Raw genomic sequence first — 27247 nt, 5'->3', positions numbered from 1 at the left:
GAGTTCTGTGTCTGAGAGGAATGGCTTTCCCAGTGTGAGTGCCCACCTGCCATTTCTGTACACACAGATTTGTTTTAGTGGGTTTGAGGCTCCGTGCTAGCCTGGGCTGTGTGTAGAGCTCCCTCTTGTGGTGTGGGGAAGACCTGGCCTGCAGGCCACAGGGAAGAAGTCAGTCTGTGGCGTCAGAAGAGGGCAGAGGTTCCCACAAAGCAGGCACTAGAAGAGCCCTTAAATATCAGCCCTCATTCCATGTAAGAGAAAACAGGCCCATTAAGGAGCATGACATCCTTATTTGTGACAGGGCTGGAACTAGAACCCAGTGCTCCTAACACTCAACTGGTGTTCTGGATACTGTACAGAACCCACTTGTATTGGCTCAGAAAACACGACCCAACCTCGTCTCCAGTTCCCTCCACCAGCATGTCCATCTTCCCAGCTTGCCAGCACCCAGCAAACATTTCCTGAGCATCTCCTGTGTGCAGACCCTATGCTGGGCCCCAGGGACTCAGTGGTGACAGGCTGGGAAGAGGCAGGCTAGTGAAAGATGATTATGATCCTCCGTGATGAATGCCCTGGTGGAGATCTGCTCAGGGGCAGTCTGGAGCAGGCACTGCCACAGCCCGGAATCAGCCCTGTGGCGCCCATGACAGTTCAGTGCAGCCAGGCTGTCCCTGCCCAGCCCAGCCTCACAGAACCCAGTGTGACCTAGCTCGGCAGCTCATCCAAGCTGGCTTGCTGTCTCCTCTCTCTAATGCTTGTTTGCTCCTGTCTTGAAATGCCTTCCTTCTTCTGGGGTGCTCCTTCCAGATGCAGGCCCCAGTCCCTAAGTGCTGCTTGAGCCCTGGGATTCTAACAGAGGTACTCTTCTCCCCTTGGTGATAACCACAAGTCTCTTGGTCTGATTTCTCTGGCCTCCTGCTTCCCGTTCTCCTAGCCTCATGTCCTGGTTCCTCACCAGGGCCGGAACTAACATTTCTGTTGATCAATGTGTTCTTCTGGCCTCCACTCACGGTGGTCAGGGCTTTACACACAGACCATTCTGAAGACTGGCGGTTGAGCTTTGAGGGGCAGGGTCAAGGCCTCAGCCTCAGAGGAGGGCTAGCAGGGGCTTAGCCAGGGGGATCTGGGAGATGGGGTGCCAGGTGAGGGGATGAGAAGGTGGTCAGGAGAGCCTGGCTGTAAAGCCCAGGCAGGGGCAGGGATTTGCGTGGAGCAGAATGGGGTGAGGACCAGCTCTGTTCCCTGAGCAGCAGTGTGACTCAGACCAGACAGTCCCCAGTGAGGTCTCAGAGACAGCGTAAGTGCCATCTGTGGTGTGTACCTGTGCTCACCTGTGTCTGTCATAGAGGTCAAAATTAGAGAAGCAGTGCCCAGGTTTGGTCTACACTGCATGCTGGTTTGGACTCAGTGTCTGCTGGCCCCAGAGCCTCAGGCCGCCCTCCTCCTGAGGAGCTAAGCCAGAGCCCGGGGCAGTCCTTGGCCCCAGCTGACTGTCCCTGGGGCTGACGGGGAGGACTCCTTGTGGGTTACTTCTAAGGGGCTGCTGAGCACAGTGGGATCTGCCTCACCTTTTCATCTGCATCTGCACCCCCAACCAGCTCTGCACTTCTCCTGGGGTCAGTGGGAAATCCATGTTGGCAGAAATGGGTGTCCCAGGACACTTTTAACCCCTGTGGCCTCGGAGGTGGGGTAGGTGGAGGGGGGCTTCAGTTTTGGCACCAAGATTCTGTCTCCCAGTGTCTAGAATTGGTTCACCCTTCGGTGCTTCTGTTTTCTCCACTTTTGAAATTTCTCCCTCTCACTCCTGATCCGACTGATTTCACAGAACTGAGACTCATAGTTCTGCTGCCTCAGTAAATACACCTCACTTCTTGGGGCCCCTCTTCCTCCTCTATGGGTTGGGAAACCTTGGCTACCACAGGTCGCTCACAGGGCAGGGCTGCCCTCCGAGCTCAGGACAGAAATGACAGGAGCTCAGGCAGAGTCTGGTGTTCAGATTTATTACAGGTGAGCAAAAGCGAGGTCTGGAAGGCAGCATCACTCTTCATCGTGCAATTTTTGCTGAGAAAGGAATAAAAAGTGTGAGGGGGAAGCTGGCAAGAGGGAGAATGAATGTGGGGAGAAATCTCTAGGGCTCAAAGGGGCCTAAGGGGGATGCCTTAGAGGGAGAGGTTCAGACCTCAGGAATCCTGGAGTTCCATTTAAGGGGTCCTTGTGGCTTAGGATCCCTTAAATGGAACCCTGAGGTACTGGGGTTCTGTAGAGGACCAGTCAGTAAGGGTGCTCTGAGCATGAGGGGGATTCTCACGAATGGGTGCTCTGGGACTCTTGGGTTTGTCCAAATATAGGGTAAGAAGTGCCAACTCGGAGCGGCCCTGGTGTTGGAGGGAAGCTGCTGTGGGGAAACTAGCCAGGCCTGGGGAAGGGACCCACCTTGGCACCGATGTCCCGGCTCCTGGCCCGCAGCTTGTTGACCTGGGACTCTGCGATGTCCGCCCGCTCCTCCGCCTCATCCAGCTCGTGCTGCACCTTGCGGAACTTGGACAGGTTGGTGTTGGCCTGCTCTTCCTGTGGAGGTTCAGGGGGTGGGAGGGTGAGGTGGGAAGGGGTGGGGGGATGGGGCTCAGTGCTTTCACCTTTCGCCCATGTTCCTGCAACAGCCCTGCCTACTCCTGGCTTGGTACCCTCCTCAAACTTCTCCAGCACTCAGAATCCTTCATGGCCATCCACTGCCCAAGATGAATCCCATGCAGCCTGGTCCAGCCCCACTCAAAACCAGCTTCACTGCACCTGTGCCATTGTGAATCTGATACATGCACCCAGCCCTGGGGTTTCCTGTACAGGTGTGCTCACCAACACCTCACACCCACACTTTTCTGCCCACCCAGATGTCTTCTTCACTGCACTACGCCTGGGCAGTTTCCTCTTCAGGCTCAATTTCACTGCCACCTTCCAGCCTGTAGCATTGTCTGGCCCCCTGACTCCCATTGGCAGCTACACTGCCTTCTCTTGGGCTTACTGGCATATGAATTGTAAGCAGCTTTTGGGCAAGTTCTGGGTCAAATAAGCACTGCTTCTGTTAACTCAGAGTGCCTGACACACCTCTGAGCACACTGGACATGTATAACTAATGTTTGTGAGTTAAAGTTTATAGCAAACCCATTGCCCAGGCCCCATGCTGGGTGGACACTCATTGGTTTGAACACACAGAGACTGTGTTAATTTGAGTGGACAAAATGATGAACTCACCGCCTCCTCAGCCTGGCGCTTGTAGGCCTTGACCTTCAGCTGCAGCTTGTCTACCAGGTCCTGTAGCCGGAGCAGGTTCTTCTTGTCCTCTTCCGTCTGGGGGTGGATGGGCAGGAGAAGTCGGTTTGGGGGGGAGGAGCAAGTGCAATCATGTGTCCCTCCCTCACCACTCCACTCTTCTCCCAGTGCCTTAGCTGCTCCTCCCTTGAAAGGGCCCGAGTAAAAGGGTGGTGGAAAGAGCTCTCTTTGACACTACTTGTAGGTCAAGGGGCCCAGGTGAAGTCCTCAGTCTGAGATCTAAAAAGCAATGAGAGCTAGCCCTGGCTGAGTAGCTCAGTTGGTTAGAGCGTCGTCCTAATACACCAAGGTTGTGGATTCAGTTCCCATCAGGGCACACATGAGTCAACCAATGAATGCATAAATAAGTGGAATAACAAATCAATGTTTCTCTTTCTCTCTGTCCCCTTCTTCTTCTCTTTCTCTAAAAATCCATAAATAATTTTTTTTAAAAAAGCAATAAGAACTGCTGCCTTAAAGCTGGAAGTTGAGGGAGGGGCTCAGAACTAAATGGAATTCCATCATCTAATGATATGGAGACATTGGACTGTTCCAGCTCCAACTGATCAGTCGCACCAGCATGACCAGAAAAGAAGCAGGGGAATGCAGAAAGAAGAGGGTGTTACACTTCAGGTCATTCCAGTCTATCCTAGCTCAATATTCTGATATGCTGTGCTGGGCCAGATTTTGGCACCAGGATCATTGACTGCAATGTCACCTGATGCTTCCTGTGTTTTCATCATTGTATGTGCCAGGCTGACATTTCCTAGGCTGATATTATGCCCACGGTGCATCTGCAGTTCTACATCTGTATCTCCTTCCTGTGTTGTGTGTCTAGTGTTAAATGGACCAATGCCCTTTTCTCTTTCATTACCAGGTACATTGATCAAAGGCAAAAGCTATGAGCTTTTGCAGGAAAAGGTCTTAGAATATTTTGAAACGCTCTTTCTCTAAGGCCTTCTCTCTATTGTCCCAGAAGTTCCATGCAAGCTCTGTCTTTTCCCATCCCTGACTTTTATCCCTGAAGTACCACACAATGTCCCTCCCGGTCGGGCCTCTGGAAGGTGGAGAGCTCCTTGGACTATTCTGAAGCCTTCATAGTAGACCTTCAGGTTATTAAAAAACCTGAGGGAATTCTGGTTAGAAAGGCTTTCAAAAAGTAGAAGTAGATTCTCTTCCATTCACAAGAAATATTCATAAAGCCAAACTGACTCTGAAGTACATGAAAGGAAGTTAATCTAAAGACAGCTTCTTGAGGAAGCAGGAGCCAGGAGGGCCGGGTGGCATTTCCTGGATGGTGATTTGGCATGGGATCTGTGGGGGCCAGGAGGTGAGGCTCAGGCAACACTGCCACTCCTTAAGGCCCCACCCCAGAGCAGCCACCAGCCCCACCTGGTAGGTGAGCTCCTTGATGCGGCGCTCACTCTTCCTCATGCCCTTGATCGACTCTGCGTTGCGCCTCTGCTCAGCCTCCAGCTCGTTCTCCAGCTCCCGCACCCGGGCCTCCAGCTTCTGCAGCTGCTTCTTGCCACCCTTGAGGGCAATCTGCTCAGCCTCATCCAGCCGGTGCTGCAGGTCCTTAATGGTCTGCTCCATGTTCTTCTTCATGCGCTCCAGGTGGGCGCTGGTGTCCTGCTCCTTCTTCAGCTCCTCCGCCATCATGGCGGCCTGTGGGCAGGAGAGAAGTGAGACGTGGTGTGGCTGAGTCCTCTCACACTCACGGCCCAGCAGGGAGACGCTGGTCTGGAACAGGTGGGCAGGGTGGTGGCACTTACATCTGTGATGGCTTTCTTGGCCTTCTCCTCGGCGTTCCTACACTCCTGCACCGCCTCCTCCACTTCAGTCTGAAGCTGTGACAGGTCTGCCTCCATCTTCTTCTTCTGGTTGATGAGGCTGGTGTTCTAGATATGGGCAGAGAAAACTATGGAATGTATACTTTGTCGCCTGATTCTGCGCCTTTATCCAGAGAGAATTAAAACTGGTCATTTGTTAAAAACATGTCTTGCTGCAGTATATTCCCTGTTTTTTCCCCTGCTTTTCATTTTCTTATGAAAATAAATATGTTCTAAATGTGATACCTAAAATTATCAGCACTGAAGAAAGACTTTAAGCAATAAAGGGTTTGCAGTTCTGCTGTTGAGCTCACTAGTAACATGTCTATGCAAGGGCATGAAAATATTTCAAGGAGAACAGGAATAACTTTTTACCAGGACAATGTCCTGGAAATAATTACAGTCCCAGAGAGAAAGCAGGGGGGTGAGGAAGAGAGGCCCAGGTCAGCGCGTGATGCTATTCCCACACATACCAGATGTGGAACACACTCTGCAGGGCACTGCAGGGAGATGGGCACAAAGCTCATTGCAGAGTGCAGCAGTGTGTATGGGCTGCAGAAGAACAGTGTCCTGTCAAGAATTTGGTTTGCAAGTAGGTGCAGTTGGGCTCCTTTAAATTTCCAAAGTCCCATCTTTTACAGAGCAAGATGGAAGTGGCTTCTAGATCAAGGATATCAAATAACAGCATGTATTCCACCACTCCTAGATTTGTGACCCTGGCAGCCATCACTAATTAATCATGACATGCTGCGGGGGGGGGGGGGGGGGGGCAGGTGCTGGGTGGAGGTAGGCAAAGTGAGAAAAAGTGGGGACAACTGAAATAGTATAAACAATAAAATACAATTTAAAAAATCATGACTCTCTCAGCTTTTAAGTACAGACCCCCTTCTCAGGTAGTGGTTTCATAGTCATGACTAACAAGTGAGGGTTGGTTTAAGAGATAATTTGCTATCTTGGTTGGACATGCTCACTCAGAACCTCTGGTTCAGAACATCTGTGTTTCAGGCTCTGCCACTCAGCAGCTTTCTCCATGGTGGCCCCCGACCTCCTCACCTGGGAGTGCAGCAGCTGCACCCGCTCGCTGGTCTCAATCAGCTCCTGCTCAGCCAGCTTCCGGGACCTCTCCGTCTGCTCCACCACAGACCGCAGCTCCTCCAGCTCAGCCTGCAGCAGGGTGTTGCGCCGCTCCACAATGGCAATGTTCTCCTTCAGGTCATCATTGGCCCGCACTGCATCGTCCAGCTGGATCTGAGTGTCCTGTGAATCAGGAGGTTGGGCATGAGAGAGGCAGCTGACCTCTGGGCCCATCAGAAAGTTGTTACACTGAACTGGATGCCGATGGGGAGCCCACTGTGGTGGCTCAGGAGGAGCCTGTGGGTTGTCTGTGTAATGGCCCTGGGGCAGGAGGGATCTGGAGCTGTGATGGGACACCACCACCCAACGTGGAGGCCATCCCCTCTCTGGGGAGCTGACTTCCAACAGTCACCATGTACCTTCAGCAAGCCCTGGAGGTTCTTGAGTTGCTTCTGGGCCTCAGCAGCCATGCGGTTGGCATGGCTGAGCTGGATCTCCATCTCATTGAGGTCACCCTCCATCTTCTTCTTTATACGCAGGGCCTCATTGCGGCTGCGTGTCTCTGCATCCAGGGAGGTCTGCAGCGAGTCCACCATCCGCAGGTGATTACGCTTGGCCTGCTCCATCTCCTCGTCCTTCTCAGCCAGCTTCCGCTCCATCTCTGCCTTGATCTGGTTGAACTCCAGCTGGGCCCGAAGGATCTTGCCCTCCTCATGCTCCAGGGAGGCCTGGGAGAGGGGCGAGGGAAAGGGATTTGAGGCAGAGAGTCAGGGCACGGAGTGGGGTAAAGAGGGAGGTGGATAGGTGTGGGTGGCAACCAGAATTATGGCCTGGAGAGGAGAGCTGGGAAGAGATGGGGAGGTGGGCACTACCTCTTAGGCTTCCTGGGTGCTCTGGAGGGAGGAGATGCCAGATGTCCTGGGCTTCCTCTGTCCAGGAAAGTGTTTGGACCTCACAATTGCCAAGACCCCACTGCACTAACACTGTATGGTCCTGCCTCATATAAAATGTCATAGAAAAAGGAGGGAGTTTTATAACCACAAATTCGAAACTTTACCTTTGTTTCCCAGGCTCCTTAGCCTTTAGTGAAAAGAGTTAGAAGACCCAAAACTCCAGGCTATCCCTAAGTTCTTAAAAATGAATAATAACAATAGATAATATATATCAAGTGCTTAACTGTGTTACCTCATTCATTTTCATAATAATCATGCGTAAATCTTATGAGGTATACACAATTAATTTCATTTTCCAGGTAAGAAAACTGTGGTACAGAGAGGTTAAGGAACTTGCCCAATGACGCAATGGAGGTCCTGAAGCCAAGTTTCAAACTCAGGTCTGTTTGACTCTAGAGCCCATGCTGCCACCCACTGTCTGAGGAGTTATTATGACAGCCAGGCTTAAACTTTATAAACTTCACGGGGAACCAAACCTGATGGCCTATGATTAGGTTGTGATGTTTTCTTTGTGCAGACCTTGGCTTTGGAGGTAGTCATGGGTAGTTGGTAGACAACCTTGAACTAAGAATAAGGAGCTAATAGCTTAGTCTTGGGGTCATGGTGAGGAAGACTTGGCAGTCAGAGACAGTAGGATTGGAGGGAACAGGAGAGGGTCCAAGGCAGGAGTGCAGGTGGTGCCAGGCCCCCACCTCCGCCTCCTCCAGGGCTGACTGCAGCTCCAGCTTCTCCCCCTCCAGCTGCTTGCGGATCTTCTCCAGCTCATGCACAGTCTTTCCTCCTTCTCCCAGCTGCTCAGTCAGGTCGGAGATTTCCTCTGGGGGTTGGAGGGACAGAAAGCTCAAAGCCTGTGCTCTTCCTGACCCTTATGGGTCTTCTTTGCCCTCTCCCTTCCCCAGCCTCAGGCCTCAGCACACCTTGAAGGTTCTTGTTTTCCCTCTTGAAGGTCTCCAGGTGCTCCAAGGACTCCTCATAGGCATTCTTGAGCTTGAAGAGCTCAGTGCTGAGGGAGCGAGCCTCCTTCTGTGAGGACTCCAGCTCTGACTGCGACTCCTCATACTTCTGCTTCCATTCAGCCAGGATCTGTGGGGACAGGGTTGGGGCTCAGTGTGCAGTCCTGCCCCACCCCCAGGGGCTGCCCAGGCCCCTCGCCTGGGCTCAGCCTCCTCCCTGCCTCCAAGGAGGATGTTCCTGGCTTCACACTGATGCAGGTACCCCTGCCCAGCCCCCTGGCTGCAGCCCCCACCAGGCCCCACCTTGTCGAAGTTCCTCTGCTTCTTGTCCAGGGCCGCGGCAGCTGCGTTGGAGCGCTCCACGTCCACCATCAGGTCCTCAATCTCATTTTGCAGCCGGTGTTTGGTCTTCTCCAGTGATGAGCACTTGGCATTGACAGCCTCCACGGCCTCCTCAGCATCCTGCAGCCGCTGGGCCAGCTTCTTCCTGCCAGGTTGGTTGGGTGTGTGTGTGTGACTCCACCCAGGAATAGTAGGGCCTTGAGACCACCCCCTTTCCTGGACTGCCACATGAGGAGGACCCACTCCTTCCCCATAGTCCTTGGTATGATGAGCAGTTCCTTTAGGTCCTTGGACTCCTGCCTTGAGGGAGCCAAACCTAGGGGGTGCCTAAAACAGTCTCCTTCCCACATGCACATCATCTGGGTGGCAGCCCCCACCTGTCCCCATGCCAGGCTGATCGGTGGTAGCTCCTCTGACCAACAAGCTTTTTGCTCGTCTTATACGTGAGCATCAGGTATAACCCGGGCCAAAAGCTCGCCCGTCACAGGAAGTGAGCCAGGGCCAGTCGGGGTTTACTCAGAGTGCAGGATCCATGCACCTCTATTTTCCATCACATTTCTCCCACCCACCTCTCTCTCCTATCCCAAATCCCCTTCCCATTCTCACTTTGCCTGTTTCACCCCATGTTCTCTGGCTCCTTCCACTTTTAGATTCAATGTGGGGGACCAGGACTTACTTGGCTTCCTCCAGCTCCTCTGTCCGCTGGATGGCGTCCGTCTCATACTTGGTCCTCCACTGGGCCACTTCTGAGTTAGCCTTGGACAGGACACGCTGCAGCTCGGCCTTGGCCTCTATCTCCTCCTCATACTGCTCCCTGAGCAGATCACAGTCGTGCCGGGCTGATTGCACTGCATGGGCCAGGGCGTTCTTTGCCTGGGGAGGGGAACACCAGGAGTGGGCTCAGCTCCCAGGCAGCTCCCAAGATTTGTCTTCTGCAAATCCTTTTCATATCTATGAATTTCAACTAAGCCCCAACCACATTCAGGGTATGAAATGTCAATGTCCTGGAGTAGCTTCCCAGTTTGCCTACCCCATCCCCTTACAAGTAAGAAATGAGGCATTTGCTGATGCAGGTGTGGCTTAGCAGAAGACTAGAAGAACTTAGACTGGAAGTCTTCCCAATACAGGGGCCTCTCTTTAGCCTCTTTCTGGTGTTCACACTAACTGCCTAAGGGCTGCCATCAAGCCTGTCCTACTGCTTCCCTCGCTGGGCCTTACCTTAACCTCCTCCTCCAGCTGCCTCTTGAGGTCTTCCATTTGCTGGGTATAGGAGAGCTTCCCTCGGGTCAGCTGGGAGATCAGCGCTTCCTTTTCTTCCAGTTGCCGGGACAGCTCACCTGGAGGTGGGAATGTGGGTTTATATCCACAGAAGAAGGCAAATGATGGCCTATCCTGGGCAGGCACAGGGCTGGTTAGGGACACCCACCATTCTCAGTCTGCAGTTTGGCTCTTTGAGTGGTGAAGTCATTGAGGGAGCGTTGGGCCTCTTCCAGCTTCATGCGGTACTCGTTGGCCTGGTCTTCCAATGTCCGAGACATTTTCTCGAGGTTTGCCTTTAGGCAGTAAAGGGACAGGGAATGGTGAATGTGGGAGGGGATGGAGTTGTCAGGGAGTAAGGGCTGGGTGGACCAAAGGAAGGAAGGGAGGGCCAAGATCGGGGGAACACAGAGGGCAGGGGGGTGAAATGGGGTGGTGCTGGAGGGGCACAATCTGAAGGGGGTGCATGAGTTAAAGAAGGGAAGAATGGTGAGGAGATGGAAATGTGAAGGGCGAGGGAGGGATAAAGGAGAGGGAGAGAGACCGAGGGGTGATGGAGGGAGTGACAATGACAAGAGAGATGGCAGATAAAGTAAAAAGGAAGGCACAAGCTGTTGAGAAGAGGGCGAGGAGAAGCTAAGCGTAAGCCCACCTTGGCCTTGATGACCTGCTCCATGTTGGAGGTGACATCATCCAGCTCCAGCTTGAACTCACTCTTCTCCTTCTCCAGCTTCTGTTTCACACGCTGCAGGTTGTCAATCTGCTCGCTCAGCTCGGCCACGCTGTCAGCATGCTTCTTGCGCAGGGCCGCTGCCGTGGCCTCGTGCTGCAGGGTGGCCTCCTCCAGGTCCCTCCTCATCTTCTGGAACTCAGCCTCACGCTTCTTGTTCATCTCAATCTGGGCAGATGTGGCCCCACCAGCCTCTTCCAGGCGCTCACTGATCTCCTCCAGCTCCCGGGACAGGTCTGAGCGCAGCTTCTCGACCTTGGCTCTGGCAGTGCGCTCGGCCTCCAGCTCTTCCTCCAGCTCCTCAATGCGTGCCTGGGCCGGGACACTAAGGGCTTAGACCCATTGCCTGGAACTTTCCATCAGAACCCACTCTCCCTGCTCCAGAAGACTCCTGGCTCAAGTACTCAGGCCCTGTAGAACAATGGTTCTCTAGGGGTCAGGTGGCAATGTCTGCAGACACTTTTGACATGACACTGGGGAGGGAGGTTGTTACTAGCATCTAGGGGTCAGAGGACAAGGATGCTGCTAAACAATGTACAATGCAGAAGCCATCAATATGAATTTGGTAGAAGCCTGAACTTCAAAGCACTTTCAAGGGACATCACAAACTCAGTCTGAGAATGTACAGCTTTGAGTTCTGAGAGTATGTGTTTGGAAGATCATAAGATCTTGTAAGATCCTGAATCTCATAGATTCTACAGATGCAGTAGAGTCTGCTCTTCTAACCAGAAGGCAGGAAAGCAGGTGCTTGCATTTTACAAATATTTGTAACAACATGCATGACAACAATCAAAAGCTTACGTAGTTTTCCAAGTTGACCACAAAATCCATTCAACCATATTCCTCACTCTCCAGGTTTTGCTTTACTTATACCAGGGCTGGCCTCCTGTTTTATTGTTCCCTTCCAGGCCAGCTGAGTGCCTTCTTCTGCCTCTACCTTATTTTTCTGGCCTTAGCTTTGACTAAATTGGAATAATGTCTCATCTACAATTTTGATCTGTTGTCTAAATAGCCATGAGCAAGGGGAAGGATTGGTGGGATCCCCTCATCTGTGGTTATGGATTCCATAATGTTTATGGAATGTGCATGGGTAGGTCCTGGGAGCAGGAGAGAGAGGACCACCAGGCCTCTGCTCTCAGGGTGGAGAAATTGGGACTATGTGCAAGAGCTGGAGCAGGAAGAAAAAGGGGCCACAGGCTGTTGCCAAGACCTCATGAGAATAAGAGTACTATTTTTCTGGGTCCATGAGTCAAGGAAGTTGCCTAGATCCATGGTAGAAGAATCTGAGGAAATACAATTTTCTGGCTAAAGCCCAGAAGAGGCACCAAAGAAGATGGGAAGACACGTTTTCATTGATGGCAGGTCAGCTCCTGAGCAACCTCCAGAGGAGTGAAATTGTGTTCATGTGTCACTTGCCCCCTGCACCATGAGCTCCAAATGCTGAAGGGGGAGATCAGCTATCTCCACTAGCTGTCATATAACTAGAAAATGAGAGGATAAGGCCCTGCCCCCAGTAGCTGACTGCCTGTTGCCTTCGGGATCACTATGTCTAGAGCAAGCCTCAAAGCTTCTGCAGTTATAAAAAGGGGATGACAGTACCTGCCTTCCTTGTTTCCAGGGTTCTGACAAACACAGGACTAAACACACACTAACATTCAGGGTACATTAAAAAGTAAGGTAGACTGTGGCTGTTAATTTAATCTCCTCTTGTGGAGGGATGAAAAGGCCATGGGAAGAAAAAAGGACCTGTCCTTGCCAGTTGGCTGGCTGACTTCTAATTGACAGAATGGTTTCACACACACTTTTTCCTCTGGTCCTCTGTAAGCCAGGGGTTATTAGTCCCATCTGACAGATGGTAGGAGACTCTGAGACTCTGAGGCTCTGAGGGGAAGTGACTTGCTTAAAGTTGTAGGAGTTCACCCCATGTCATGGGTATTCTATGGGGATTTAGCCTGAGTTAGTGGTGGGGGTCAGGACCCAGAAAGAGTATAAACAGAGCAGCCTATAGAAGGTGCTCCATGAAGGCACTTCTCACTCTTATGCGGGGCTAGAGGAGTATCGAATGCTAGCATTTGTCCCACAGCAGAAAACCCATGAAGCAAAGCATAGCCCAGAAAGAGAACCCCTTTTGGTAGGTATGATTCCCCCTCTTCCCACCTCCACATGCTAAATAATCTTGCTTCAGTAAGACATTATTGTTCTAATGGGAGAAGGCTAGTGTTTCCAAGTGCCAATAAGTTGGAATTGGTGGGACCTTTGGGGTGGCCAGGAATTGTAGATACTGTTTACAGCCCTAAGCAGCTCCTGAGGCCACAGCTGCCTCAGGGCCACTGAGTACCCCTTGCCTGCACTGGGAAGAACTTACCTGGTTTTCCTTCAGTTTCTTCTGCAGCTGAAGGCCCAGTGCCTGTTCATCCTCAATCTTACTATTCTGCTGATTAATTTCAAACTCCTTCCTGGAGGAGAAGCAGGTGGTAGGTGGTCTTTCTTTCTCTGTGCCAATTTTCTTCTCTTGCCTCAACAGGCCAGCACCAGCACCCCCTCTCCCACCCAGGCCAGGAGGATGAAGGAAAGAGGGCTGTGATTGACATCTTATTCCCATTGTGCTCAAAGCAGTCATGGACAGTGGGGGTGCAGCACCCTATGCTCTAACTCTCCGGCCAGATACCTCCATTAGCCCCTCCTGGCCACTGTAGGCTCTTACTTCTTGAGCTTTTCTTCCAGTTGCTGCTTGTCATTCTCCAGGTCCATGATGCTCTCCTGGGTCATCTTCAGGTCACCCTCCAATTTCCTCTTTGCTCGCTCCAGGTCCATGCGCACTTTCTTCTCCTGCTCCAGAGATCCTTCCAGCTGGTGGAGAGAAGAAAACAAACAGGGTATAGATAACCTGAAGTCTACATTGCATGCTTGTCTGGCCCCCTCCAAACTCAAAGTCCAGGGGATTGGAAGTCAAAGCCAGCAGAGAAATCCCTGCAAGCACAAAAGATTCAGAGACCCAGACTAGGGAGGAAATACAGAGAACAAAAGGCCCCAGTAGCCATAGACGTTATTTCTAGGGATGAGGAACTCACTGGCCAGCGGTGTGGCCTGCAAAATCCTGACCTGAGAGAGATGGAGCATGCTTCGAATTACTCACATCATCCACCTGCTGCTCCAGCTTGACCTTAGACTTGGTCAGGGTGTTGACCTTATCCTCTTCAGCCTGGAGGTCATCCAGGGCCTGCTGGTGGGCCTCTTGCAGAGCTTTCTTCTCCTTGGTCAGCTTGGCAATGATCTCATCCAGCCCAGCCATCTCCTCTGTCAGGTTCTTCACCTGTCAACCAAGAACCCCATCCCTTTTTAGGGTCAAAGGTCACTACCCTGGAGACATCTATGGAGATCTCCAATGCCAAGGACAACACTGCTATCAGGATCCCCTGAGAGGCTTGGCATTTGTTAAGGTCAGTGTGGTCTTTGAATCCTGAGGAGACCCAGGCTGAAACCAGAGAGAGAGCTTCCCTCACCTTGTTCTCTGTTGCGTGCTTCTCTTTCTCCACCTTGGCCAGTGTCAGCTCCAGGTCATCAATGTCCTTCTTGAGTTCAGAGCACTCATCTTCCAGTTTGCGCTTCTTGGCAGTGAGTTCAGCATTCATCTCCTCCTCGTCCTCCAGCCTCTCGGTCATCTCCTTCACCTTGGCCTCCAGCTGGATCTTGTTCTTGATCAGCTGGTCACAGCGTTCCTCTGCATCATTGAGGTTGTCTTGTTCCTGGAAGAAGGGCACAGAGAAAAGAGCTGGTGATTAAAGACAGTAGAGTTTCAGGGTCTTGGTCCCTGGTGATGAGATGGGCTATAATCTAGGGGAGAGGAGAAGAGAATTGTAGAGATAATTATGTGGTCTTACCGCCTGCACTTGGAGCTGTAGGTCATTCTTCTCCTGCAGCAGAGACACCATCTTCTCCTCAAGCTCCTTCCGGCGAGCCTCCGACTTCTCCAGGGCCTCTTTGATACGATCAAACTCTTCCTTCATGTTGGCCATCTCCTTCTCTGTCTCTGCACTCTTTAGCAGGGGCTTGATCTTGAAGTACAGCTTCATCCAGGGCCAGTTCTTGACTCCCATGAAGGCACGAATGTTCCACTGGATTACCAGCAAAGCATCCCTGGCAAGGAAGTATGGAGGAAGGGAGGGGCACTATGAAAGAGCCCTTCCCAATCATGGAGCCAACTTCACTTGTCTTCCAGCCCATCTAAGCAAGTTTGTAGACATCTGTGGGCAGGAACTCTGTCTTGCAGCCTTGATAAATACCACCACCCTGACACTGGCACACTGGACATGGAGTTGCTCAATAAACATTTATTAACTGATCATTTAAACAAAAGGGCCCTGGCTGGTGTGGCTCAGTGGATTGAGCACCAGCCTGCAAACTGAAAGGTCACCTTCAGTTCCTAGTCAGGGCAAATGCCTGGGTTTTTGGCCAGGTCCCGAGTTGGGGATATGCCAGGGGCAACCCTACATTGATGTTTCTCTTGCACATTCTCTCCCTCTCTTTCTCCCTACCTTCCCCTCTCTGAGAATAAATAAATAAAAAAAAATAAACAAAAGGGCGGATTACATTTTCCCTACTGGGGCCTTTGTAATAATGAAGTCTACCATTTACAAAGTGTTTACTAAGTACAGTGTTTGTACTCTTATTAGAGTCTCAAGCATGTTAAAATGCTTGAGATTTTATTTTACATATAAGGATATCTATGTTATATAAGTTATTGAGCATGAAACAAAATGACTTTCCATGAACCTACTGTCCAGATGAGAACTAGAGCATTGCCAGTAGTGACTCTGCCCATGTACTTCTTCCCCTCCCCGTTCCTGGTCCCCCCACCTGAGGCAGCTACTATCTTGAATCTTGTGGTTTTCTTTTCCTAGCTTTCTCAAAAAGACTTTAACCATATGTGTATGTATCTTTAAATAATATGCCACCATTTTTATTATTTCTGAGCTTTATGAAAATTGTATCACACTGTACGTATCCTTCTATGACTCGTTTTTGTTTACTGACTGAACAATATGCTTTTAAGGTTCAAATATACTGCACCAAATAGTTGTAGTTCCCTCCTTTTCTTTGATGTGTAATGTTCTACCAGATGACTATACTATTTACCCACTCCCCTGTAGATGGAAAATAGATTTGTTTCCAGATTTTTGCAATCTTTAGCAATGCTGCTATGAAGATTCCTTTGTTGCCTTGTGTTGTACATCTGCAGGAGTTTCTCTGTGGGCATGTACTCAGGAGTGGAATTGAAAGGTATGCAACTATTCATCTTTAAAAGATGATAAATTGTTTTTCAAAGAGGTTGCACTAAATTACACATGTGTAAGTAATGAATAACACTTCTTGATTTTTTGGTAAATCTAGTGTGTTTAAGTGGTATCTTATCAAGATATTAACTGGCATTTCTCAATGAAAAAAACTTTTTTTAAGAATTCAAAATGAGAGCCAGAGTCGTAAAACCATTTGCCCAGGCCAGCTGGTAAGTGATAGAGCCAGGATTTGAACTCAGGTCTTCTGACCCATGCCAGTTGACACTATTTGTCTGCCTCTTACATCTCTGAGAGCACATCTCCTTTCCCTCATGCCTCACCTGCGCTCCACAATTTTCTTGAACTCAATGCGCATGAGCAGGCCCCGGGACTGGGCCTGGATGCGGGTGATGATGCGGCTCAGCCTCTCATCTCGCATCTCTTCTAGCAGCCCCAGCAGCCCCGCCTTGAAGAACACCTGTGGAAAGGGGGAGAACCAAGGGCACCACAGCCTCAGAGAAGGGTATCTAGGATGAAGGAAGAGGGTGGGAGACCCAGGCTGAGCTCCCAGGGGACCCATCACCTGCTCATCCTACACCTGGGAGTGAAGTGTGAAAGACAAGACAGAAAGGAAGCCTGGCTTCCAGCCTTTGGGTTGACACAGGGAGCCAGGAATCAGGGGTCTGTCTTCCGAACTCCCAGCTGCTCCACTCATGATGGCTGCACACCTTGCAATTCCACCCCATGGAGCTCTAGACTCACCTTGGTGTGGCCGAACTTGTACTGGTTGTGGTCAATGTCCAGGGAGCCCAGCAGCTTCTCTGCTCCTTTTCTGCTGTCGATGAACTGCCCTTCAGGGATGGCTGATGGGTTTAGGATACGGTACCTGGGAAGGAGGTGCCCGGAGTCACCCATGGCTGCACTGATCCACTCTGCCCACAGAATCTGGGGCCACCTGCAGACTCCCCTCCTCACCAAGGCTGCCTGGGCTTCCCCTGTTCCCTGAGCCCTGGGGCATCCCGTACCCACCTCTGCCGGAAGTCCCCATAGAGGATGCGGTTGGGGAAGCCTTTTCTGCAGATGCGAATGCCCTCCAGCACCCCATTGCAGCGCAGCTGGTGCATGACCAGGGGGTTGTCCATCACCCCTGCAGCAGTGGGGAGGAAGGAGGGGTCAGCCCCAACGTAAATGATGTCAAGTGTCCTCCCTAGACTAGACCCTTCCTCATGCCTCACCTGGAGCCTTCCGTTCATTGGGGATGATGCAGCGCACAAAGTGAGGGTGGGTGGTCTTCAGGTTGGCCATCAGCTTGTTCAGGTTCTCCTGGGGGTGGGTGAGAGAGAGGAGTCAGGAGCCACAGAGACCATCCCTTTTGTCCCTGAACTGTGAGCCCCAGACAGCCTGTCACCAGAACCCACAAACGGTAAGGGATTGACACGAAATTTATGATGTGAGTTCAAGCTTGTGTAGAATTAACATTGCCACAAATGGCCATGCAGCTCAGATTTCTTCCCCTACAACCCCAAAATCAGAGCATCAGTTTAGGGAGGTGCACTAAAGGATCTGGGCTGGGCCTGCCCACCATAGGTGTCTGGTTTCTTCTTACCCGGTGGAGGGCTGACACTGTCTGAAAAGATGAGCCTTTTTTCTTGCCTCCTTTGCCTTTACCACCGCTATCTGATAATAAGAAGGAATGATGAACAAGAGCTTTAAACAGATGAGCCCTCAGGCAGGGGCGGGGCTCTGCCCTTACTAGCGTGTGACTTCTTATTTCCAAGTCTCAGTTTTTTCTACGAGGAGGGTAGTAACTATCTCTAAAGGTCTGAAGAAGATTAGATAAGATCAGCATGTAAGCCAGTGCTTGCCACCTAGCAGCAGGTGATGAAATAGTATCAGCTCTCTTCTCCCACCCTCTTCTAACCCCACACTTCATGCTTACATCTTTCACTTTATATTTTTCTTCTTGTATTTCATCCTCCTCATTTCAGACCACACCCTTCCTCTTCTTTTCCTGACCTGGAGGCTCATTCATTCAGTGATCCTCTCAAAGTTTACCGAAACTTCTTGCGGGCACACTCTAATGCTGGGCCTGGTACAGTGGTGTATGTGCTACCCTCACTGACCTCCAGGTGCTCAGTCTTGATATGAGACATAACATATACACTGATATCCACAACATAAAGTAGAACAAGGCACTTTCACAGAAGGGGTACAGATGGATCTGGCCTCCACCCCATGGCTTACAGGCTCCCTCCTGCCTCTAGAGTCTGAGTTTTGAAGCAGTGGGTCCCTGACCACTTGCACCTTCAGAAGTGCTCCCAGTGCAGAGACTGCCCTCTTACCAGAATCAGCAGAAGCATATGTGGAGAAGAGTGTGGCCAAGAGCTTGAGGGATGACTTCTGGTATAGGCCCACTACTGTCTCGTTGAGTGGGTCTTTGTTCTTCTCCAGCCAGCCTATGATGTTGTAGTCCACAGTGCCAGCATAGTGGACCAGGGAGAAGTGAGCTTCCTGCTTCCCCTTGACATTGCGTGGCTTCTGGAAGTTGTTGGACTTGCCCAGGTGGTTGTCATATAGCTTGGACTTGAAGGTCATGTCGGTGGCCTTGGGGAACATGCACTCTTCCTCCAGGATGGACATGATGCCCATGGGCTGAGAGGAGGGTGGGAGGTAGAGAGAGCATCAATGAGCACAAAACAGGTTTCCAGAGTCCCACACCCTGACAGAGTATGAGCCCAGTATAACTGGCAAGCCACAGAGAGCCTGCTGGTGTCTCTTGGCCTTATATAGTAAGCTGGTGTTCTTGGAATTAACCTAACTCAATTATATTCAAATCTGGCCTATATAACCTCTTTCTGCCCCAGAGTACCCAGTGAAGAGCCATGTACCCCTAATCACCCTGCGAGGCCCCCAAGGCATCCCAGCAAAACCTTTCCTTCCTGGACAGCCCCTGTCCCAGAGCCCAGTGAAGGCAGGGACAGTTGTATGTCCGAGACACCAGGCTGCAGGGCTGGCCAGACTCCTGTCTACACAACAGGTAACAATTCTTCAAGGGATGATTAGCGGGATCCAGGTTCTGCACAGTATCCTGCTCTTCAGAAAGCATGGCGGTTCTTGACTTTTCTTGGGGCAAGGATCTTATTGAAAAATTGAGGAAGCAAGGACTGCCTCCCCAGAAAAATGCATGTATTCCATACAATTACAGGGATTTTGAGGCCTCCGGAAGACCAGTACCCTAGATTACCACCCAAAGCCTATGGGGAGCTCTCCTGAAGGACAGTGGCTGGGCTGGATGAGAGTCAGTCCCTCTGGATTCTGGTCCTTAGCAAAGCTCAAGAACACCCTGAGGGCAAGTCAGCAATGGGAGCTTCCCACAAGCTTCATCCTTGTCTCCTGAGTATGTAGATAAGAGGGGCTGAACACAAGTTTATTCTAAGTGAACAGGAAAAGGATGGAAAGCCAACATCTCTAGTTTCATCCCAGGATCTGTCCGTGAATGGTGCTTCTCATGGCATGTCAGAGGGGCCAGGAGTCCTCTCCTACACTACATCCCCTTCTTAAGACCCTGAGATGTGACCACTGTGAGGACAAGTTCCCAGGAACAGAGGGAGGGTCTTGGTCTGTCTGTGCCTGCAATTCCATGGTGGGTGAAAGCTGGTCCTGGAGAGGGGATTGGGATTTTAGAGACTCTGGTTTCTTGGCTGTGGAGGGAATGGGCCTGTCATTTTGTCTGGATGGTGAGGGAAGGAAACAGGCAATGGGGCTGAGGCAGCACCTTCTCAATGAGGTCGATGCAGGCCTGCAGGTCCATGCCGAAGTCGATAAACTCCCACTCGATGCCCTCCTTCTTATACTCCTCCTGCTCCAGCACAAACATGTGGTGGTTGAAGAACTGCTGCAGCTTCTCGTTGGTGAAGTTGATGCAGAGCTGCTCAAAGCTGTTGAACTGCAGGGGAATGAGGGTGGAGCTGGGTCAGGTAGGCAGGTGTCTGAGTGGCCAGTGGGCTCAGCTCAGGGCTGTGTCCAGCCCCATGAAGTGTGTGGCTGGTCTTCTCCCCTGTCAGAGCCGGGAGGGAATGCCCCCAAAGGCAGGATGGTGACTGCCTCCATCACTGCTGAAGCCCACTGCCTTCCTGGCACTGGCTGATGGCCATCCTGTTACGTGTGCCAATGAGTGCATTATTGTTCTCCCTACTCCCCACTCACATCGAAGATCTCGAAGCCAGCGATGTCCAGGACACCAATGAAGTACTGGCGTGGCTGCTTGGTCTCCAGGGTGGCGTTGATTCGTGTCACCATCCAGTTGAACATCTTTTCATACACTGCCTTGGCCAGAGCCCCAATGGAGTAGTACACTTGCTGCACGTTCTGCCCCTTGGTGACATACTCGTTGCCCACTTTCACCCGAGGGTGGCACAGCCCCTTGAGCAGGTCAGCTGAGTTCAGTCCCATGAGGTAGGCAGACTTGTCGGCATCTGGTGGAGAAGGAAAGGAGCAAGTGAATGCTTTCAACAGACTCTTCTTCCCTGCCTAGGGCCAGAACCTTTCTGAAGCATCATGTCCCGCTCATTAAGTAACTGCAATAGAGGCCTAGAAGGGCACAAGGCTTGCTGTGGTCACACCAGCAGCATGTGTCTGAGTCAGCCTGAAGCCCAGGCCCCTTCATTCACCCAGGGCCTCCCACAACACAGCAGCTCCTCTTGCTCCATCTTTATGTCTGCTGGATGTCTCTGGTCTAGGCTCTTCACTAGCACTGCTGTTAGCATGTTTCTGAGCTCTCTGTATCCCCTCGTTTCTCCAGGACAGGGATGGGAGATACACTCTGCTCCCTTCCTCCTTTGTTCCATTTCAGGACTGGCCCAGGATTGGGTACACTCTACTCAATCCACATTTTGACCAACTTGACTGGCTGGGAAATTAAGTTCCGAACGGCATGTCAAACAGCTTCCTTGCTTCCAACTCCCAGCTTTCCAGATGTGCCTTCCAATATACCTTCCCTATTTAGAGGATATTTATTTGTTTTAATTTCAAGCATTTTGTGATCATTGGTGACATGGCTATCATGACACTTGGGCTTGCATTTTGGTCTGGATAGACACAGAGAACAGCTCCTCAAAGGTAGGTCAAGAGGAATGTCTCAGGTGTTTGTCTATCAGTGTTCACACCTTCATATCTCTTTCTGAAAGAATCCTTGCAACTGCCCCAGAGGGAGCTGGGAAGGACTGTCCTCCGTTTCACTGAAGAAGAAACTGAGGGCCAGAGAGTGGGTGGCACACCGATGCTGTGATCTGTGGCCTGACCTCTGGCCTGCTGCCTCCTAAACAACATGACAGAACCTGCGAGGGGCACCCTCGTGTACATACTGCATCAATGATGTGGACGTGCGAAGCTCAGGGTCTGTGTTTTCCTGGGCTTTGGTGAGATTTGGGCACAAGAGGAAAAATTTTCAACACACTTCTGGTCAGTGCTTCTGGTGTTGAGAACTTGGGATGGTGGGGGGCCTCCCTTCTTACTGTCTGCCCACCTCTCCCACGTCCCTGTCCCTACTCAGCCCTCACCAAACCCATCTACCCCATGAGCCTCAGTCCTTTCTGGGGACAGTGGGTGGCCAGGGGCCGGGGTAGGCTGGCACAGAGCCTGGGCACAGGGCTGAACAGGGAGGGGGCGGAGCAGATCCTACCCCTTTGGAAAGGCGTCTCCCTCTGACTACCTGCTTCTCAGACTTCTGGTTTCCTCCCACTTTCTCTATTGTTGTCAACTTCATTCCTTAAGAATTGTTAGAAAGTACTACTTTTGGGTGCAGTGTGGGAGACCCTGCTCTGAGAGGACTGTTTCCTCTTGATGGGTGAGTACCCAGCACCAGAGGCCCCTCAAACCTTCGGTGCCATCAGGCTCTGCCTGCTCCTCCCGCTGCTTCTGCTTGAACTTCATGTTTCCATAGTGCATGATGGCACCTGTGAGCTTGTAGACACAGGATTTCTCCTCCCCAGTGAAGCCCAGCACATCAAAGGCATTCTGGATAGAGTGAGAGAGGCAAACAGGTGGTTGGAGTTGGTGGCCCAGGAGCCCTGTGAAGCCCTCACACCACCTCCTCACTCACATCTGTGGCCATGAGCTCCTCGGAGTCATCAATGGAGGCCACGGACACCTCTCCCTGAGATATGAAGGCGTAGTCGTAGGGGTTGGTGGTGACCAGCAGCATTTCTGTCCAGGCCAGGGGCAGGGGAGGAGACAAGGGGATGGGAGAGGGTGGTGGGGGGGGCAGAGAGGGGTTGAGAGATGGAAGGAGAGGACCAAGAGCAGATAGAGAGGAAGAGAGTCAGCAGGGCAGTCCCTCCCTGGAGAGACTCCAAAAGAAATGAAAAGGTAGGTGGGAGGGGCAGGTGACCCAGGGAGGAAGGACAGTTGAGGAGATGGCATCTATGAGTAGGAGAAACAAACAAAGGGGAGTGGGAGAAAGCTAACAAATAAGAGGAGAAAACTACGAAAAGGAAAGGGTAGGAAGGGAGGCAAGAGGAGATGCAGGAAGACCCAAGGTGGAGCAGAAACAGAAAGCCACTGAGCAGATGGAGGGAGTGGGGAGGCAAGTGGGGCAGCAGGACAGGGCAAGGAGGTGGAGGGCTCCTGCCTTGTCTGGGGACAGCAGTGGGGCAGCAGGGGCATGAAACCAGGCTCACCCAGAAGCTCTGGCTTCTTGTTGGACAGGATCTGGTAGAAGATGTGGTAGTTCCTCTCAGCCTTGAGCTGGAAGATCACCCGGGATTTCTCTAGGAGATCTGGAGTGAGGAGAGGAGAAGAAGGTGGGTGAGGAAGGGGAGAGAGTTGATCCAGCAATAGGGTGGAGATTAGGCTCCTACAGCAAGATGGAAAGAGTCAGGGGAAAACCACAGCTTGAGGAACAAAGGACTAAACTAAAACCAAGAGTCAGATGTAGAGAAAGATAGAAGATGGAGGGGAAATGATGAAATAGGGCCACCCACAGGGCAAAGAGGCAGCGGTGGAGGACCCTGAGCGGTGGGCAGGGCTCTCTGCATACTCACAGGTCTCTATGTCGGCAGAAGCCAGCTTTCCAGTGGCTCCAAAGTGGATTCTGATGAATTTCCCCTGAGGGCAGATGGGACAGAGAGTGAGGGAACTGGCCAGAAGAGACAGAGTAAGGATCTTAGACCTCAACGCAACTCAGAATGCCCTGGAAATGTAGATGACTGACTTGGGGTCCTAGTTTAGGATCAGTGAAACAGGGAGAGGATGCCCATACCCACATCTGTCCAGAAACAATGGCACAGGAATGAGAACAGAGAGAATGCCTCCTGTTTGTACTTTTGACTTGACCTCATGTAATCCTCTCAGTGACTATTAGGACCTGTTCCACAGATGGAGGGACTAGAGCTGACAGGTGTGGGACTTGCTGGGCAAGTGTGCAGCTGGGGAATTGGCTCCAATGCCTGTGCTCTCTTCCCATTCTAACGTGGAAGAGCTCTGGAAACAGACATAAGGGAAATCTAGAATGCAACCAAATGCACTCCTTTTCTTGGCTAAGAAACAGCTGTGGTGACTCTGGTCTGTCTTCTTGAGTTCCCAGAGCCAAGCTGAGTCAGGAGGGTTGTGTGGTGGTGTACACACACACTTGTTGATAATCCAAAGCCAAACACAGGACAATCAGCTGGGTGTGGTTAGTACTAGTAAAACAGCTCCTCCTTTTTTGGTTAAGGTCAGATGAAACCAGGTGGCAGTGGTCAAGGGCACTCACAAATCGGGAGGAGTTGTCATTCCTGACGGTCTTGGCGTTGCCAAAGGCCTCCAGGGCAGGGTTGGCCTGGATGATCTGGTCCTCCAGGGTGCCCTGCAGAGGGAGCAGATCCTTGGGAGTTCATCTTCTGTCTACCTTTGGGTGCTGGTGGTGAGGGCAGGGGGCTTCTCTGGGAAATGGGGATGGGGCTGGGTGGGTTGCTGAGGAGGTTGCAGCTCCAAATGGGCCACATTTGGACCTCAGAGTGTGTGACTTTTGCCAGGAAGGTCTTAAGCACTGGGCTCAGTGCTACTGCCACCACCGTTTCCCAGGTCAGGGCTCAGGGACACCAGGGTCAGTTTGCCGCAGACCCCTTCTGCTGAGCCTCTGGCTCACCCCGCACCTTGTTTGCACTGGGATTGTCCTTCTTGCCACGGTCACCTATGGCTGCGATGCTGGCAAAATACTGGATGACACGTTTTGTGTTCACAGTCTTCCCTGCCCCGGATTCTCCGCTGGAGGCAACAGGGACTCGTCAGAATCTAGGATTCCCACTGCTCTTCACTTGGGGCTGAACACTGTCCCATCCTCCACCAGGAGAATTTGCCCCCCTCTGCACAGGACCATACCTGCGCAGCCCCTCTGAGAACTCAGTGTCCCACAGTCCTTGCAATCACAACCTTAAACATGTCCTCCACCCACCCTGACTCTCAAGAATCAGCCTGGGTTCACCCAAGCCCCTCTGTGGATAGATGGTGCTCACTCACGTAATGAGGATGGACTGGTTCTCCCGATCTGGAAGAGAAAAGAGGGCAGGCAGTGGGGTCAGGGCTGAGGGCCTAGGCCCATGGCTGTGGGGCTGAGGGGGCAGAGGTCAGGGCCACAGGGCTCACCTGTCAGCATGTACTGATAGGCATTGTCAGAGATGGAGAAGATGTGGGGTGGCGCCTCGCTCCTCTTCTTGCCCCGGTAGGCAGCCACCACCTCAGCGTTGTACACCGGCAGCCACTTGTAGGGATTGACAGTGACACAGAAGAGGCCTGAATAGGTCTGGAGCAGAAGACAAGCAGGCATGAGAGGCTGGGAGGGAGAACCCCGGATGGGCAGTGGTGACAGGCAGGAGAGTCCCTAGTCACCCCAGCTGGCTCTTCTCTTCTTGCAGCTGACCAGGGACAGGAAGGGGGAGGGGGTGGGTCCCTTGGGAGAGTTTTGACCTTCTCGCCTTCAGAATGTTGCCCTGGCCTACTTAGGTCTTGGTCCAGGATGGGCTCCCTGCCATGTGCAGAACACACTCACGTAAATCATCCAGGCGGCATAGCGCTCCTTGAGGTTGAAGAGCACAGCAGGCTCATGCAGAAAAGTCAGCATGGCCATGTCCTCGATCTTGTCGAACTTGGGCGGGTTCTGCTGCAACACCTGGTCCTCCTTCACGGTCACTGTCTAGGGAGGGAGCATGGGCAGTAGGACAGGATGAGTATACCTTCTAGTCTGTGATCACCAGCCTTGCCCACTTACCTCCTCCCAGAACACAGGCCACTACCTCGCCTCGCTCCCCCAGCTCTTCTCCAACCAGTACCCAGGTCCTACTTCAGAACTTCCTAGAAGATTTGCCCACCCACTCACTATCTCTCCCACTCTAAGGACAATCCTAGAGTCCCTGCATCTTGTTAATACCCTAGACCCTGTGAGCCTGAGTATTGCTTTTCAGTCGCTGCTTCAAGCATCTAGGGGCAGACTTGGAGGGCCACCAGCTCTGCCATCTGTGTGCATAACCTTACCATGACTCCTGGGGGCAGTGCTTGAGGCAAGCCTTCACCTCTACTGGAAAAATGTCTCACACATCTACCCTGTTTCCCTAAAGGCCACCGTCACTGGTTTGATTGGTGCCAGTCGGTTTGCCATGCCCTGGCATCATTAGATCCTGTGAGCAGGTATTCTAGCATTTGTTACAGTGGAGGACACTAGCTTAGATGAAATGATTTCCTGGCACAGTGGCTAGTTCGTGGCAGAGCTGGGGTAAGAGTCAAAACCCCCAGTGGGCTGTGGCCACAATTCCACACCTCCATGGGATGCAACGTTCAGTAAGTGTGTCTGTGAGGCATATGACTCTGAGCTGCTGCTGGTGACCAGTGCCAATTCTCAGATGGTATGAGAGACCAGGGACTGGGGACTTCTGAGAGCAAGTCACCAGCCTCAAGACTGGCCATTCAGCTTAGGAATTCCTGCTCTTTGTGTTCATCTGGGTCTATGAGTTTGCTCTTGGTTTGGGTGAGGAGAATTAGGGGGAGCTTCTTCATGGAGGAACTGAGGCACAGAGAAGCTGGAAACAAATCTGAGAAGGGAACTTCATGAGATGTTGTGACTATGCCCTCTATTAATAAGATCCCTCCGAGGAGAAAACCAGCAGAGGTTTCCAGAATCCTCTCTGGCAAGGGGTGTGCAATGCTGGGGTGGTGCTCTGTCATACCTGCGCAGGTCCACCTGAGAAGATCAGAGTTCTCACTCAGATACAGGGCTCCTCAGGGACAAGGGAGCATGTCCTGCCACCCTGCTGGCTTTGGCTCTTCTCCAGGACCCTGCAGCTCCCACCACAAGTGGCTTCACCCTGCACCTCCCCAAAACCATTTCTCTCCTTCCCCTGGCCCTGTGCTTCACACTACCTTGCCGTTCTCAGCTTCCGCAGTGACCTTGCCCCCTTCTCGGGATGTAATTTTGGCCTTGACATACTCTTCCTTGTCATCAGGCACGAAGCACTCAGTGCGGATGTCGAAGGGCCGTGTCTGGGCCTCCAGACGCTCCTTCTCTGACTTGCGGAGGTACTGGGCCGCCTCCCCAAATTCGGCCATCTGGGCATCGTCACTCATCTTGTTGCTCCTCTGTGACTGAGATAGGAGGGCCCAGGCCTTAGTAGGCGGCACTGCTCTCTGTACCCCACTCCCATCCCCACCTTCTCATTACCACCTGGGTCCTATCGCTTTTCTGACCCCTCCCTTGAGAAGCTCTCAGTTCAGTCCTCCTTGCTCAAGTTCTGTTCCCTTGCCCTCTAAAGTGGCACTGAAGAAGAATCTCTGTGAGGGGTCTGCAGGGGGTGGAACTGGCTGCAGTCTGCCAAGGAGGGGTGCTGAGCTGCTCCAAGGACAGACAGTGAGTCCCTGTTCTAGCAACCTGGTTTCCAGGAGAAAATTGAGTGGTTCTCACCTGGTTACCACTTCACAAAGAATTCTGGAGTCTGGACCATGGGTGGAGCCACAGAGGTGCAGGCAGGCAGAGAGAAGAGACAAAGAGGATGAGGAACCATGGCAGCGGCCCGCCGGGGAGAAGTGAGCAGTCGGATGTGGAATCAGAGTGGGGGACAGAGAGAAGCAAGGAGATTAGAACACACAACCAAGAAGGAAGAACAAGGGGGAGAGACAAAGAAGTATGATGAGTATTGACAAAGATGAAGAAGCAAAATAAAACCAGACAAAGAGAGGAAAGCCATTAGAGAAGGGAGAACAATGGAGACAGTGTTGGGAGGACACAGAAAGCAGATGACAGTTGCTGGAAAGAAAGGCAGATGGGAGAGGAAAAGAGGTTTCTGATTTTCCCATTGAAACGTCTCTGTCAGTGGGAACTTCCCAGGGTGGAGAAAGGCAGTTCTAGCAGCACCCTGGGGCCTCCAATCGACCTGCACCCCACTCTCCCGTGAAGGCAGAGTCTCTCAAGGTAGGAGCTCTAGGGATGGGCCACAGAGCCCCCACCCAACTCTCCCCTTACCTGGTTCAAAGGAGCATCTGTCTGTCCTTGCAGCCTGCT

At 51.9% G+C, this 27247-nt stretch overlaps 1 protein-coding gene across 2 annotated transcripts; it reads right to left on the bottom strand.

Moving 5' to 3' along the window:
• Positions 1 to 1979: 1979 nt before the first annotated feature.
• Positions 1980 to 27247, bottom strand: LOC114491330 (myosin-6). 2 transcript variants are annotated; one of them, XM_036030205.1, is made up of 39 exons: positions 27209 to 27247; positions 26651 to 26681; positions 26113 to 26334; positions 24749 to 24892; positions 24346 to 24502; positions 24220 to 24247; positions 23856 to 23967; positions 23474 to 23566; positions 22764 to 22827; positions 22401 to 22499; positions 21824 to 21927; positions 21600 to 21738; positions 19930 to 20198; positions 19499 to 19669; positions 18066 to 18375; positions 17330 to 17400; positions 16959 to 17046; positions 16753 to 16870; positions 16486 to 16609; positions 16065 to 16201; positions 14329 to 14584; positions 13951 to 14193; positions 13584 to 13760; positions 13152 to 13297; positions 12813 to 12903; positions 10370 to 10759; positions 9887 to 10013; positions 9679 to 9797; positions 9137 to 9333; positions 8422 to 8605; positions 8083 to 8248; positions 7858 to 7982; positions 6632 to 6940; positions 6192 to 6395; positions 5082 to 5207; positions 4699 to 4974; positions 3250 to 3345; positions 2434 to 2568; positions 2038 to 2061 (listed from the first exon to the last, which is right to left on the bottom strand). In XM_036030205.1, the coding sequence occupies exons 3-39, from the start codon at positions 26314 to 26316 to the stop codon at positions 2038 to 2040; spliced, it is 5823 nt and encodes a 1940-aa protein (XP_035886098.1). In that variant the 5' UTR covers positions 26317 to 26334; positions 26651 to 26681; positions 27209 to 27247. The 2 variants fall into 2 exon arrangements, with proteins under 2 accessions (XP_028361167.1, XP_035886098.1); XM_028505366.2 differs by lacking the exons at positions 26651 to 26681; positions 27209 to 27247 and having other exon boundaries at positions 1980 to 2061; positions 26113 to 26316.

This window comes from Phyllostomus discolor, chromosome 1 (assembly GCF_004126475.2).
Source record: "Phyllostomus discolor isolate MPI-MPIP mPhyDis1 chromosome 1, mPhyDis1.pri.v3, whole genome shotgun sequence".
NCBI lineage: Eukaryota > Metazoa > Chordata > Mammalia > Chiroptera > Phyllostomidae > Phyllostomus > Phyllostomus discolor.
The sequence above is the reverse complement of the archived record's forward strand: the minus strand, read 5'-3'. Positions and strand labels throughout refer to the sequence as shown.